General features: G+C 37.9%; 1 protein-coding gene across 4 annotated transcripts in view; it reads right to left on the reverse strand.

Moving 5' to 3' along the window:
- LOC141502675 (adhesion G-protein coupled receptor V1-like) overlaps nt 1-9,061 on the reverse strand; it is a 456,940-nt gene extending 447,879 nt beyond the window's left edge. For all 4 annotated transcript variants that reach the window (XM_074207517.1, XM_074207518.1, XM_074207514.1 and 1 more), the window contains exon 1: nt 8,986-9,061. In XM_074207517.1, the coding sequence (XP_074063618.1) occupies nt 8,986-9,007 (22 nt within the window). In that variant the 5' untranslated portion in view covers nt 9,008-9,061. The remainder of the gene's footprint in view (nt 1-8,985) is intronic.
- Nucleotides 9,062-15,616: the final 6,555 nt, after the last annotated feature.

The raw sequence follows: 15,616 nt of genomic DNA on the forward strand, positions 1-15,616 counted from the left end.
GTATATACATGAGCTTCATATATTCAGTCCCAAAATAATAATTTTGGTAAATAATTTAAATAAATATTGGTAAATAATTTTTAAAAACTCTAATGATTCAAGGAATAAATTTCAGATACTAATATAGATCAAGACATTTTACATCTGTGAATATTGCTATTATTTTTAACTTTATTTTAATACTTTTTAAAAATGAATAAGTATTTATTTTCTTTCACTCTGATCCTTCCAATTAGGGGAGGAAAAAAAGGGGAAAAAAACCACTTGTAAAAATCTAAATAACCTTAAAAACAAGTTCCCATATCCCAAAAATATCCAAAAAAATGTATGAATTGTGACTATTATTTATAAGAATGGAGAAAGAACCCAAATGGCCAGAATTCAGGTAATTAAGGAAGACAGGAAATGGTGAAAAACAAGGTATATGAAACAACTCTGCCTGTCTCATAAATGCTTCCATAGTTGGAAGCTATCTGCCTACTAGATTTGGAGAATATAATATATGAAATACAAACAGAAGAAATGTATCTAATACAGTTACTCATGATTCAAAGCCTTATTCCAAAACATATATCTAATAGGACCAAGGATCATAGTGCATTGATTCTTCTAATATACCAAACACATACACACACACACACACACACACACACAGAGAGGGAGAGAGAGACAAACTAAATATGTTTTGTACATAATTTCATCATAGGCCTTCATATTTGTCACCATTTCAAGGGACCACTACCAATCAGTCAGTTTAAATATAAATACATAAATGCACAGTAGTTCTCTATTACACACACACACACACACACACACACACACACACACACACACAAACACAAAAGTATTCTTTGTTTTGCATCTGTGGTCATTATTGCTAGATCATATAAAGTCCTCTGTCTGACATTTATAGTCCTTCACAATCTAGCTTCGGTTTATCTTTTCATGCTACTGACATATTATTTCCCCTCAATCTACAATCCAAACAAACAAACCTATTTTCTCTGCCTCTATAGCTTAGCATCTATCTGTTTTCTGAAAACACAATCCCATGCCTGGAATACTCTACTCATCTTGGAATCCTTGGTTCCTGCAGGGATTAGTTTAAATAGTTTCCCTCAGGGATTTTTTCCTAATTTCACCTGTTAGATTTCTTCTCAAAAACAAAAACAAAAAAATTACTTTGTGTCTATTTATCCAAGATTATATTGTATCCCTCTAGTGGAATATAAAAGTTCCTTAAGGACAGAGATTGTTGTCACCTTGATGTTTAATAAATACTGACTGATTGACTTATTTGCCATCTGCCTCTAGACTTTGCCTTACTTCTAAGTGTTTCATACTGAATTAGTCTAAATTAGTCTTTAGTAAATTCGTATTGTTAAGCTAATAGGATAGAGGTGAATGCACAGGCTATCTGTAATTAAAATACCATGACTCTGCAAGTCACTCAAAACTAAACTTCAAAACTATTTTTTTACTCATCCCTTTCCATTTACCCTCCAAATCTAATCAATCATCAATTCTAATGATTCTTCTTAATATCTCTCATTCACTTATTCACTTCCATTCCCACTGCCACTACCCTACTTCAAGCCCATCACTTCAATTCTGTATTGCTATTATAACATTCTTTCTAATTATCTTCCCTATTTCAATCTAGTCTGCACATATTCATCAGATGAGTTTTAATAAAACACCATTTCCAAATCACTCAAAACTTCCCTAGTTACTATTAGAGATAAAGTCCAAATTCCTTTACCTGGCAGTCAAGGTCAACCACAAATTGGTCTCAATTTAACTTTCCAATCTCATCTTACACTACTAGGCCTCAACTTAAATCTCTGCTGTAAACAGTCTGATTTGTTTACTGATAACTTTCCTATTCTTGCTTTCATGGCTTTATTTATGTAATTTCCCAAACTTATAATGCAGTATACCCTACTAAGTTTCCAAATCCTATCCATATTTCAAGGTTCAGATCAAGCCCTGTCTCTTTCTTTGATCCTGTTACACATTAAAATCAGCCAGATCACCAAAGGACACCTTAACCTTCTTGCTTCAAGTTTTCAAATTTCTGATTAATTCTTGTCATTATGGGCTAGTTGGTTGCCTAGTTGCTCAATAATGCATTTCAGTAATCTATTAATTAATCCAAAATTTTCACTGTGAGACTTCTCTTGCACAGTGACAAATAATATATACACACAAACATATATGTGCATGTGTCTGTATATACATATACTTACACTACACTACACTACATATATCTCAGATGGTTAGATCTAGGGATGAGCTTAGCACTAACTGTCCAGGAAGAAAAATGTATTATCACACCCATTTAATTATAATCTTTACTAGCATTTTCTTCATGCCATTCGTAAGTCTGAACAATCAACAAGATAATAAATTGAACCCCACTTTGTAGTATTTGCTGATTTTCACAGTGTGAATGCTCACAGAGTACTCATGAGTTGTTTCCAGTTGGCTCCAGCACACCCTTGGCTAAATTACCTTCAGATATGTCCTCAATGTTATATGTCACTAAAAGAATACATATATATAAAAATAATTCTTCTGTTTTCACTTCTGTAGTCCATGTTAAAAATTATCTGAAAAATTGGAATTTTTTAATTATTATTATTATTATTTCAAATCATTGTAAAATTGGATCTTCTCCCAGACAATACTGATTTACAAGGTGAACTAAACTGTAATAATGTCCTGTGATTTGGATTAAAGGATATTATCTCTTCAATTACACTGACAAAAGGATTATCAGGGCATATTTCTTACAGATGAATACAGGCACGCATTATGAAAAATTGAGGTTACCTAATTAGCAGAAGACATTACTAAAGAAGCTGCTAACAAAATTCACATTTTTTTAAAAGGACCATATAGATACTAAAGTAACCTATGAACTTGGATTAGACAGTTAATCACCAAATGCCTCTGTACTTGGTTTAGACATAGTTAATTCATTATCACATTGGAGCACAGAACTGATTTTTACATTCATATTTTACAGATATTCCCTGTAGGATTCTTTTTCTCAAAAGAAAAAAATCAATCTGAATAACTTAAGACTGCCTTTTTAAAATCATTGAGGCCTCCATGTACCACTAATTTATTCCCATATTTGTGCTCCCTATTTATTGACTTACAAAGTGCAAACAGAAGTTTCTCACAATACTCTTCTTTTTCCCCTTTAGAACTACATTTTATTTGAAGCTATTCTGAATCTTTCAACCTGTACCACATTTCAATAATGACTAGTTAATAATTACAATCATTCCCTTATTAGCTTGGCATTTCATTTTCCCCTGGTCTAAGGCACCCTATAGTTCAAGACAAGGAAATCTCTTTGTTGATTAGTTATTTAAGACCAGTAACAATAACCATGCTGGAAAGAAAGGTACTTTGAGAGGATTACTAAGAGCCAGTTCTTAACAGCACCAAACTGAGAGCAGCAAATTACAAACCCAAGTACTTCGTAGCAAGTAACCAAATTGGCTAGTTGAAATGCTAATTGCCCCTCTGAAAAGCTAAAGATAGACAGGGGACCTTGTGCTTCATAGAATGACATGCATTTTTACTCCAGTTCTGCACCATTGTCTTGCTGAGAATCATTTGAAATCTATTCAGAAAGGTAGCTCTTTCCCTAACCTTTAAAAATGTGGGAAATTTCTTTGGCTCTAACCAACACTGCAGATCTGCTGATGTGCCAAAAAACCTGAACAGATGGCTGGATTAAGGCCATGTTAAACCCCTAATAAAGTAGCTACTAATAAAGCATGAAAGAGTTCAAAGCTCAACTATATAGGATCAATTCAGGAAATGTGTTTAGGAAAAAGTTTTTCATAAACCAGATGAGCTACTGAGCAAGAGCATCATCAACTACTTTAATTTTTAAAACATGTATATCATCTAGTCACTTGATATGGAATGTTTACAATGTTTACAAAAAATAAAAGGCATTATTGAAGTAGAAATTGTCCCACTCAAATATTCTAGAATTATACAAACCCTAAAAAGGTCTATTAGCATAAATTTAAAACTAATTTGCTGAAAATATGCCAAGAGCTCTGAGCTCAACCAGTTTTCTTTTTCATACAAAAGAGAGGCATTTCTGTTTGTCCTTTATACAAACTGAACACTTAATAAATGCCTGGAGTCTCCCTCTCCAGCTCATTCCCTAAACTTTCAAATATAGCCAATTTTTTGTCTGATTATAATAGAAAAGCAAAACGGATCAAAGAGTTATCTGCTTAATAGATAGACAAATGTATTACTTGTGTATAATTTTTAAGGATACAATACACTATGGAGGCTCTGCTCCACCACTACTCCCTCTCCTCCTTTTCCTTCTTGTCCTCCTCCTTCTCCCCTATGCTACCCCTTTGTCAGGTTGATATGGACAGGAGTATATTCAGGTATACCCAGGCTCCATGTATGGCCCAACACCCAGACATAATGAGAAACACAAGATGATGTGAGAAGAAATCTTCCTAACCTGAACACCAAAGAAGAAAATCAGAGATGCATACAAAATGCAATTTGCCTTAATTTGCTTTGAACAAATCATTTTTGTTAAAAAATCTAGCTAATTCACTAACATTTTCACTTTTCTTCATCAAATATTTTATTTTAACACACAAATAATTAAATTTAAATCAATTTAAAACATAATTGCAAGGGTTGATATACTTTTAAAAACAGCTTTCATCTTTGCTTTCCAACAATTAATATAGATGGATGATCCCGGATGAATTTTACAGGCAATTGAAGCATATGATTTTTCACCATAAATAACAGCATAAAAGTGTTTCCACATACTATATTTCTATCAAGGTGATTCAGGAGGAAAAACATTATCTTCTAAATAAACATTATATAAAACATTATCTTTATAAATAAAATGTATATTTAACATGTAAGGGCAATTTTTATCTGAAGAGCTCAATATGTTTGAAACTATATACAAGGAGAGAGCATACCTGAAAAATCTACATAAAAAGTAGGAGAGAGAAAAAGTATTTCAATTTACAAATTTAGAGATAAGCCTATTAATTCAATCTTTATTTTACTACTTACTTAGAGAGGGAGAAAGAGAGAGAGAGAGAGAAGAGAAGAGAAGAGAAGAGAAGAGAAGAGAAGAGAAGAGAAGAGAAGAGAAGAGGAGATTGAAAACAGCAATTACTGACCATAATTTTGTTTTCTCATCCCTATAAAAATAGAGAGACAGCAACAGATAGAGGGCTAGCCACAGTCAAGAAGACTTGTGTTAGGGTTCAGATTCTGACATAGTTTAGTTGTATGACTCCATGGAGGGATACTTAACTTCTCAGTGCTCCCTAAAATATCCTCTAAGACAATAAAATGCAAAACAGTTGCTGGTGTGCAGCATTGCCACCAAAATTACCTACTTGCATAGACATCATGGGTCCACAACTACCCACCGTGACCCTTTTAAGCATTTTTGAAAAATCCTTAGAGAAAGATTTTGTGTTGGGATGTGGGTTCAAACCACATGGAAAACCATTGAGTGCTTTGAGAACAAGATCTGGTGCTTTTTTCTCTTTTCATTGTACCCTCAGCTTTTATAGTACAGCACTTGGCACAGAGGAGATGCTTATTAAATGTATGTTGAGTTACTGACTGATTAGTTGTGTTATTCTGGGAAACTCACCTAATTTCCAAGTGCCTCAGATAAATTCCCAAGGACTTAACCTACTAACAGATGAGAACCTCCCACAAAAGAAGCAATTTCAGATGTTTCCCATATTTCCAATTAAATACACACACACACACACACACAAATGAACTATACTTAGAAGGTATTTTTGATAACATAAGAAACAGGTAGATTTCTGTAGACAATTTTATACAGTAGAAAAAAAATTAGGTCCCATAATGATAGAAAGAATATAAGATACAGATAATTGTTTATGATTTTAAGACATTTTACAATTAAAATCATACCATGGTATTAAAGGCATTCCACACAAACATCAAAATCATGCAAAACTCTATGAAAGACTTAACAATGAAATAATTTTGCTCAATCATTGACTGGATCTTGATATCAATCAAAATGTTAAACAGGGAGGTCACCAAAAGCATTCACTAATAGATGGAAGATACCCTGCAAATGGTCTTAGCAAAGGAATAGGGGCTGGACCTCTGATTTTGATGGATATTGGAAGCTCACAGGTGAAGAAACTCCCTCTATCAGTGCAGGCAGGAGAGCACCTTCTCTGCAACATATAATCTTAGACAGCTGCCAAGAATCCTATGTTAAATATCACATAAGCAAAATGTTCTTATATTGCACAAGTTACTCTATGCTCCATAAAACTACAAAGCCTCCTCTTCAGCGAAGCCCAAAGTAATCCAAAAAAGATCTGTCAAATCACCAATACTGGAAAAATAAAGTAAAAAAATGTATATTGCCCAGACTATGATATGAAGCATGATGCTGAAGCTAGTTGAGTTAGATACAGACCTAAGTAGTATGAAGACATAAGACTGGAATGTGATTATATTTAGGAAACTAAATATTGTTCAATTGTCCTCAACTGCTTGCTGCCATAAAAATTCTCTTTCAAAATTCCTTATGGAGTTTCAAACAAAGCGAACCATGATTTTTGGAGAATCAACATAACAAGTAATTTTTCAAAAACAGTTGAAAGATGCTTGGTGGGCATGAAGAGGCTACAGCATACTGACAAAAGACAGATGCATGTAATATATAGTAGAGGAATTCTACTAGTTGTAAAAACTTATTAGTGAGACCTATAAATATATATATATATATATGAAAATATAAGATCTGATAATAGTACTAGCATTTTGTATAGTATTTTAAGTTTTACAAAGCACTTTACAAATATCTCACCTTATATCACAAGTATTTACCTAAGTGTCCAATTAGTGGTATAAAAATAATTTTTTTAAAAAACTTAGAACTTAGGTAGTACATTTTTTATTTAATTTCACAGAGTATTTTCTTTCATTCATTCAGTTAAATAGCTTGCTCAGGAAAATATAAAATGTATGACCTTGATTGAGCAAGATACCTTACTTCTCTAGGTCTCATTTTCTTTATCTATAATATGAGTAGTGTTAAATTAAATACTTTCTAGATTTCCTTCCAGTTCTGAAATTCCACCTTCTTTTAATGCTGCCTCCCCTCAACCCTTGTCTTTTGGAATCAATGAAAGATTACACAGGATGTCTCAAAAGTCTTCATACAGCCTTAAGCTTTAATAGCTAACCTACAACAACTGTATATATTATATATCTTTCATCATATATACATATACAACACATTGTGTTTATATGTACATATACATAGGCTATGTCATATGCATATGCATGTATTCTTCTGAGTAATCTGTGTATATGAATCTCCCTGAAGCCTCATGGAAAGATCTCTTCTTTTTCATTATAGAAGCATTCTATTGAACAATAAAGGTTCAAGGGCAATGCAAAGTGGAAAACCCCTTGGTCACATTTTTGCCCAGTACCCTTTTTCTCCACGGGATCTAAATCATTAAAATGTCATATGAGAGCCAACTTATATACTACTTGTCCTACTCATGAAACCAATGTTATTAAATGAACACTGAAGCTATGCTTGCTGATTAAACAAGATATGATTATTTATTGTTTAAAAAACAAAAATAGTGTGTCCCCAGAGTTTCAGTAGAGTTTTAAGCTTTAAAAGTTGCAGGGAGACTTTTGGAACACACTGTATAGGGAATCTATCTCAGCTCTATTTCACCAAATCAGGAATTAATACTTTTATCAACTTTACATTACTCTTTATCGTTGAAAATAACTTTTGATTCAGTCAATTTTTGAATCATTCACCAAAACTCTACAAAACCTGTTCCAACCATCTATTTTTCAAATCTAGGGTGTTACAAAAGTGCTTAGATGAGTTTTGAGTTTTGAAATCAAACTATACATTTTGATTATCTTTAAAAATCACCATATTTTAAAATTAGGTTTTTTTTTATAATATTTCACTGTTTCCATCTTAGTGGTTCAGACTTTATTTAGTATTCCCTACAGGCTATAGTTGACACAAAATAAATACTTGGCACTTAATCCAGCAAGTTAGTGCCTCAAAATTTGGCTCAGTGTTACTTTCTAGTTTATTTATTTGTTTGTTTGTTTATTTATCTTTAGGTTTTTGCGAGGCAAATAGGCGTTTGCAAGGTCCAAGGCCACACAGCTAAGTAGTTATTAAGTGTTTGAGGCCCTACTTTATTTTTAAAAAAATTTAAAATTTTCGTTACTCTTCCATTCTGATAAAGGTTTGACAAAGAAAATACATTTTTTTCTATGATCCTAAGGTGGCAACTCACCAAAACTAGGTATATATGGATTTAAGGGAATGCCCCATAGTCACTAATTGTATTTTTATCAGTCTTATTTATTCCAACAATAATGAATCCGGGCGCCTTTGAGATAATAGCAATAAGCTATAAAGGAGTATAAGGAGGCCACTTTTAGCTCTACTCACGTAACACATCTTTTAGGTCAAAAGTTTTCCAAATCGTAAGCTGTACGTTTACTAAGACTTTAAAACATCCTTATGAATCAAAAAAGATGGTGCTTTGATTTTTCACGCAATTTCTTCTGCCTAGATTCCGCATGCCCGAACGCTTTCATTCCTCAGCACGCATGTAAAATGCGCCGGGTCTGCGGGGCGGCCCGGGGGCTCCGCTGCCGCTGAGGGGCCGAGGATGCCCGCCGCACGGGTCTCCGCTCCGCCCGGCGAAGTGCCCGCTCGCGGCTGCCCCGGGGCGGCCGGGGGAGCCCCGCTGCCAGGTCCTGCGTTTTCCCCTCTTTTACCGCCCGACCGGACAGACGGATGCCCCGGAGCCAGCCGGCAGGCGCTGCCCCGGCGCCCCCTCCCGCCTGTGACAACAGGTGCTCGGGGCGCGCCCCGGCTCTGCCCGAGCCCCCTACCTGAACCCGCGGGCGAGGCCATCCGCGTCCTCCGCACAAAGCCGCCCGGACACGCAGGCTCCGCCGCCGCCGCCGAGCCGATGCCGCCGCGCCGCCGCTCCCGCTCTCCGGACGCGCGGCCCTCCCCGCCCCCTCCCGCTCCCGCTCCCGCTCCCATAGGACCGGCGGCTGGCGGGCCCGCGTACCTGACCGGAAGAGCGGGGGTGGGCGGCCGCAGCCACGCGCACTGCGCCGCGCCGCAGGGGCCAGAAACACCCCGGCCGGGGCCTGCCCGTGGTCTCTCCCAGCCGAGAGGCGCGGCTGGGCCCGGCGCGTGGCGGAGCTGCTCCGGGCGCGAAGACGGGGCTGGGCGGGCATGCGCCCTCCCGCCGCAGGCTGCGGGCCCCAGGCGCGCCCCTCCCTCCCGCGCCCCCCGCACCCCCCAGTGCGGGGCGCAGCGGCCCCCCAGGAAAGGTGGGCAGGCAGCCCGGCGGGGGCAGCGCCACCCTCCCGCGGAAAATGATGCTCGGGACAAGTTTCTGCAATCCATACATTTGTTTTAGTTTTTTTTAATTTTTATTATTATTTTTTATTTACTTATTTTTTTTTAGGTTTTTGCAAGGCAATGGGGTTAAGTGGCTCGCCCAAGGCCACACAGCCAGATAATTATTAAGTGTCTGCGGCCAAATTTGAACTCAGGTCCTCCTGACTCCAGGGCAGGTGCCCTATCCACTGTGCGGCCTAGCCGCCCCAAAATTTTGATAAAGGAATTCCTCATCTTGTCTTTTGCTTTCACTGTGTGCAGCAGGTCAACTTTCCTGGCACTTGCCATCCTTGAGGGCACACTCCCAACGAAGCGGGCAAATCTCAGACTCTTTCTTCAATAAGATTCTGTGCTCTTTTAGTGGTAGATGGCTCATATATCATTTTTATAGGATATATTACACGGACTTCTCAAATCCATAGAGTTTTCTAGCTGGAAGGCGTCTTGGGGATGCTCTAATCCAATTTTCTCCTTGGAAAGCTGTTGAGAAAGGCCCAGAGTAGATAAGTGATTTATCTGAAGTCACACCATTGAATGGCAGAACAGACAAGAAAATAGGCTTCCTCAACTCAATGCTTATACCGTCCATCATCTTTGAAGTGTTGGATACAACCAGAAAAGGAGTTTTTAATTTGTTCCAGAAGATATGTGCTCAATGTGATACTGCAGTAAAAATCATGAATCTGAAGAAAGAAAATGAAAAAAGCAACAATAGAAAAGTGCCATCAACAGCAATGGCCACTGGACCAGCAGAGGCCTGGCCCCAGCCCGGCCCTAGGGATACTACTTCTGCTAGCAGGGTCATAGCTGCCATTTTTAAAATGGCAGTGTCTCCAGCCTCCAACAGCTATGACTGGCAGAACCAGGAGGATTTGGACTTCTCTATTACCTGTCAGGCAGAGAGTCTAGGGAGGGAATTGATAGGAAATAAATATCTGAGGGCTGAGTAAGTAGATTAAATGCCCAGTCTGAGGCAAGGGACCCTTCACGCCTGGGAGAAGCTTCACCACATGCCCACACGGGCCAGCTGGGCACCTCTCTACTGGAAGACACCATTGGGGATACACCAAGAAGGGTGTTGGGAAGAAGAGTTGGGAAAGAAAGCAATGTTTGTGCTAGACCTTTCACAGTGTTCATTCAGTTGGTGGCCCGGTGTTTCCATGCATCCTTAAGAAGACTGAAGTGTCCCAAAAAGCTTCCATGAACTCAAAAGTGGTTGTGAAGACCTGCCTTTGAGACCTAGAATATGGCTTCTCTATTCAGGGCTGTGATGTAGAACTGTTAGCCTTTAAGAGCACATGCCCAGGGGTGGCTAGGTGGTGTAGTGGATAAAGCACCAGCCCTGGAGTGAGGAGTACCTGAGTTCAAATGTGGCCTCAGACACTTAATAACGACCTAGCTGTGTGACCTTGGGCAAGCCCCTTAACCCTGTTTGCCTTTCAAAAACCTAAAAAAAAAAAAAAAAAAAAGGACATGCCCAAATCTGAGGAAAACAAAGGACACTACACCCAGAACGTTGAGGGAAAGGGAGATTTCTAAGCACTCTGATGAAGCTCAGTCCCTGGACATCCTGGGGAAGCCACCAGGGGATGTGCTGCTCAGATTGACTCAGACTACCCTTATTAGAAATGGAACTGTTCCTTCTGGATATAAAAATATTTAAAAAAAAAAAAAAAAAGGGAAATGTGTACAAAGTTGAGAAGCCTAATAAAATATGGCTGATAAAAGATATCTATTATGATATTAATAATCCTGTGGAAGATAAGCTTCAAAGGAGGGCTTTAACGATGCCTTCCTTCTCTGAATCCATCAGATGACAAAATATGTTGGCGACCTGGGAGGAACAGTCAGTAAGACCAATGTCAGAAATCAATTTTATCAGTTTGGTGAGTAATTTAGAGAGGCAGCAGTGTCCTTTCATCTAGCTGTTGCAAGGCAAGCAGCAGAGGTGCTGAAATCCTTCAGTAACTGATTGCAGGCTTAATGTGAAATGAGGAAGATCCAGACAGCCAGAGGTGGAGGGGGGGAAAAAAGAAAGAAAAAAGAAGGAATCACAGATTCTATAATTAATTTAGAGCCTATCCCAGGACTTCCTAGAGCTGCCAGGTTTTGTACCATACTGTTTCACCCAATGGGCCCCCACCTCCCTTTATTCAAGCTCCAGATCCATCCACTATCCTTCCCAGGGTCCCCAGAGGATGCTGGAAAGCATAGCATTCCCTAACATCCTGCTTCAGTGGTTGGGCTCTGGTGAGGAAATGACATTTTAGAAATATAATTTTTAAATCATGGAGTAAAATAGAAGCAATAGAGACAACTAGGTGGCACAGTGGATAAGAGCACCAGCCCTGGAGTCAGGAGAATCTGAGTTCAAATGCTGCTTTAGACACAGTAATTACCTAGCTATGTTGTCCTTAGTTAAGTCACTTAACCCCACCATCTTGTAAAAAAAAAGAAAGAAAGAGAAAAGGCAACTAAGTAATTTACATTGAAATAGAATTTTAAGTACAACAAAGTGTTTTTTCCCTCAAAAATCCTCTGAAGTTAGTGATGCAAGTATTAATATCCCCATTTTACAAATGAATGGAGGATCAACATTTAATTCAACAAATATTTATTGAGACAATAAAGTGCAAAGAAGTGTTAGAAGTTGAAGAGTCAAAGGCAAAACAAAAATAGTCCTTGCCCCCAAAGAAATTTAATATCTTGAGGATGGGGAAAGACTATGATACGGCATATACAATGAAATAAATAAAAAATAATTTGATAAGAGAGAGAGCACTAGCAAGTAGATCAGGAAAAGCTTCCTGTAGGAAGCTAAGGATTCTAAGAAGCTGGGATAGAAAGTGCAATCCAGTTATCAGGAGATTTTGCCATGCAAAAACAAAGATGGGAGACTGAATTATTGGAGGGGGAAAATAGACAAGTTTGGTTGGCATGGAGAGTCTATGGAGGGGGAAATAAATATCCGAGAGCTGAATAACTAGTTTGCCCACCATAAGTGTCAGCCAGGCCTAAAACAGTCTTCTTTTTAGCAATAAATTCATTGCTTTATTTTGCTTTTCCCTATTTCCATGACTTATCCTTGTATAAAAACATGTTGTTGTGGTAGTTGTTGTTTTTTTTTTCATTTGGGGGGAGTGAATGTTGTTGTTTTTTTTTTTTATGACAGGATTAATTGGGTAACTGGAGTTAATTGATTTGCCCAGGGTCAAAGAGCTAATAAGGTCACATTTGAACTTAGGTCCTTTTGACTCCAGGATCAGTTGCTCTTATCCACAGTGCCAACTAGCTGTCCCTACAAAACCATTTTGAACTGTCACCCAGAATATCATACACATTTCTTTATGCTACACTTCAAGAATTATACAGGATTTAGAAAGTATACAGAGAGGTTAAACTGAAATGATCAAATTAATTAAATAGCTTTAAGCTAAGAACAATCAAAAAATTAGAACTGCTGTCTGAAAAGATAACTACAAATTGTTAGAGTTGGAAAGGACCTTAGTCACAATTCTAGTCCAACCCTCTCATTTTACAGATAAAGAAACTGATAAATGCAGTTATTTGTCCAAGATCATCCAGCTAGCTGATAACTAATCCAGAAATAGAACAGATCTCTTTACTTATAGGCTGACTAGTTGATTTAATCAAAACTATTGAATCAATTATTCATATAGACACAGTTTGAAACAGAGGACAAGACAATGAGGAAAAAATTTCCTTGCTATGTCAATTATATTTTCAACTCGCTGTGGGATCATATCACAATTAGGTATGTTGATTTCTGTCTTGGTTAAAATTGTATCTTAGTCAAATTCAATGGAATACTGACAAAACTTATGCTTCAATGCTATTCTTTGTTTTGTTGAATTCCAAATTTGGAAATGGTCAGGATATATATCTACTAGAAGGTTTTTCCACCCTCAACTGGTCAGAATCCCTGGAAGGAAAATCTCTTAAAAGAAAGAAATTACAAGAACCTCAGTTTTTAGAATGGAACTAGCTAAATTCTCTAATATAGTCTTAAAATCATGCTCAGGTACACAATCCTACCCTCATTCATATGTACTTGAATATTCAACTATTGAATATCCTTCCTTCCTTCCCCAAGAGATCAGATATCACATTAATCAGTGAGGATATCTTTATGCCAAGTTTTATTCTAACGAGCAGATGATAAATTTGGCTTGCCTACAAATAAGTGACCTCAATAAGTCCTGAGACTTTTCTCAAAGTAATAGCTCACAAGGAATATCCATGATCTTATAATTACCTCTGTTTTTGCTTATATTGTATTGACCTTGTTGACCACAGACTTCTTGACTCTGTCATTTGCTTGATTCTTCACTACTACTTGAAATTCTACCGACTTGAGACTGGCAGACTTTGCTTAGTCTCATCTCTTACAACCGATAGTAACCCTGCTGACTTCAGACTCTGACCTTTTCACTGCTTAACTGATTTCTGTCTTGTTCACCTTCACAAATGGAACACTCCATCATTTCATCAGGTATAAAGTCCAATTTTGTTTACCTAGGTGTTTCCAATTAGCTCTTCCCATACACATTGTTCTAGGTAGCTGACTCTGGGATTGGTTCCTGCCTCAAGAGGAATTGAGTATGAGGAAGGAGGGATATCTTTCACCAAGATCTGCCTTTCTTTCACTATAGTCTTTAATCTGTTATTCTATTCAACTTCCTTGTTGCCTGTAATTTGGTTCGGTCTCATGGCTCTCCTCTTTGGCTTGTGCCTTGCTTATTCTTACCCAATTCTCTGTCTATTTCTGGAGAGCTCTCTCCATGATCATTGTAATTAAAATATTCTAATTCCAGCTGTCTCACTGAGTTCTGACCTCATACCTTCTCTGACATAGCATTCTCAACTGACTCTTTCCATTTCTGGCTTTAAACTCAGTGAAAGAATTCCACTTAGTTTAGCATATTATTTCCCTTCAGAGTTGAATCCTAGACTACCCTTTCTGCATTAGTTTCTCACCACCACCATCACCACCTTTTGGGGCTACCCAGACGCTCTCCTAGAAGTCATGACCTCCAGAATAATCCAGCAAGATGATGTCAACTCTAAAATTCACTCCTCCTCGGTACCCCATTACATCTGCCCCCCTCCCTCTCTCTGATTGGAGAAAGTGGGAGAGTGGACATCAGAGAGCTCCTCCATCAAAGAAATCCTCCATCATTTAGGTCGGGAGCCCAGGGCTGTGACATCTTCATTTCCCTTGCCCAGCTTCTGTTGTTTGTACCCTCTCCACCTACTTTTAAGATTGTTTTTATATGCTGTCTTTCCTCATCAGATAGTGAGCTCCTTGAGGACAGGCTGTCTTTTGCTTTTCTTTGTATCCCTGCTGCTTAGTATAATGCCTAGCCCAAAGTAGGCACAGAAATGTTTATTGACAATTGACTAAATCAGCCTGACAGGCCAGCTGATTTTCTTTGTGCCTTAGGATTTTCGACCCATTTGAAATACCTTCCCAAGTATTGAAATCTTAAGCATAGATAAAATCTCACTTTCTTCCTTATGCCTCCTAGACTACAAAAGTTAGAATTGTTCTCTCTCTCCTCTGAATTCTTATAGGGTATAATGTCTGGCATACTTACTTATTGATATTTAATAAGAATCACAGAATCTCAGAGCGGAAGGGACATCAGACAACATATAGGCTCCCCCATAATATCCCTGCAAGCATTCATCCAGTCTTTGCCTGAAAATGGGGGGGGGGGGGTGAGTAGGAACTCAAGGTCTCCTGAGAAAAGTCCCTTGTAAATTGAGATGGCTTTATTAAGAAGTTTTTCCTTACATAAAGCTTAAATGTTACAGATGGAAAGAGCCTTAAAAGATTATCTAGACCAGTATCCTCATTTTTGCAGGCAAAGAGATCAGAGAAGTAACTTGAGTAACAGAAAAGTATATAAACAGTGAAAGAGTCACAGTAGAACCCACACAAGATTCCAGGTATCACAGCACAATATCCCAAGGCTCTCTTTTGCTTAGTTCCTGCAAAGGAAAAGTTGGGAAAAAAATATCCCATTACAGCTGGCAGTTGTACTATTCTGAGAAATCAGTCTGTAAACAAAAGACTAGTTGAAA

Source organism: Macrotis lagotis, chromosome X, assembly GCF_037893015.1.
Source record: "Macrotis lagotis isolate mMagLag1 chromosome X, bilby.v1.9.chrom.fasta, whole genome shotgun sequence".
Classification (NCBI taxonomy): Eukaryota; Metazoa; Chordata; class Mammalia; order Peramelemorphia; family Peramelidae; genus Macrotis; species Macrotis lagotis.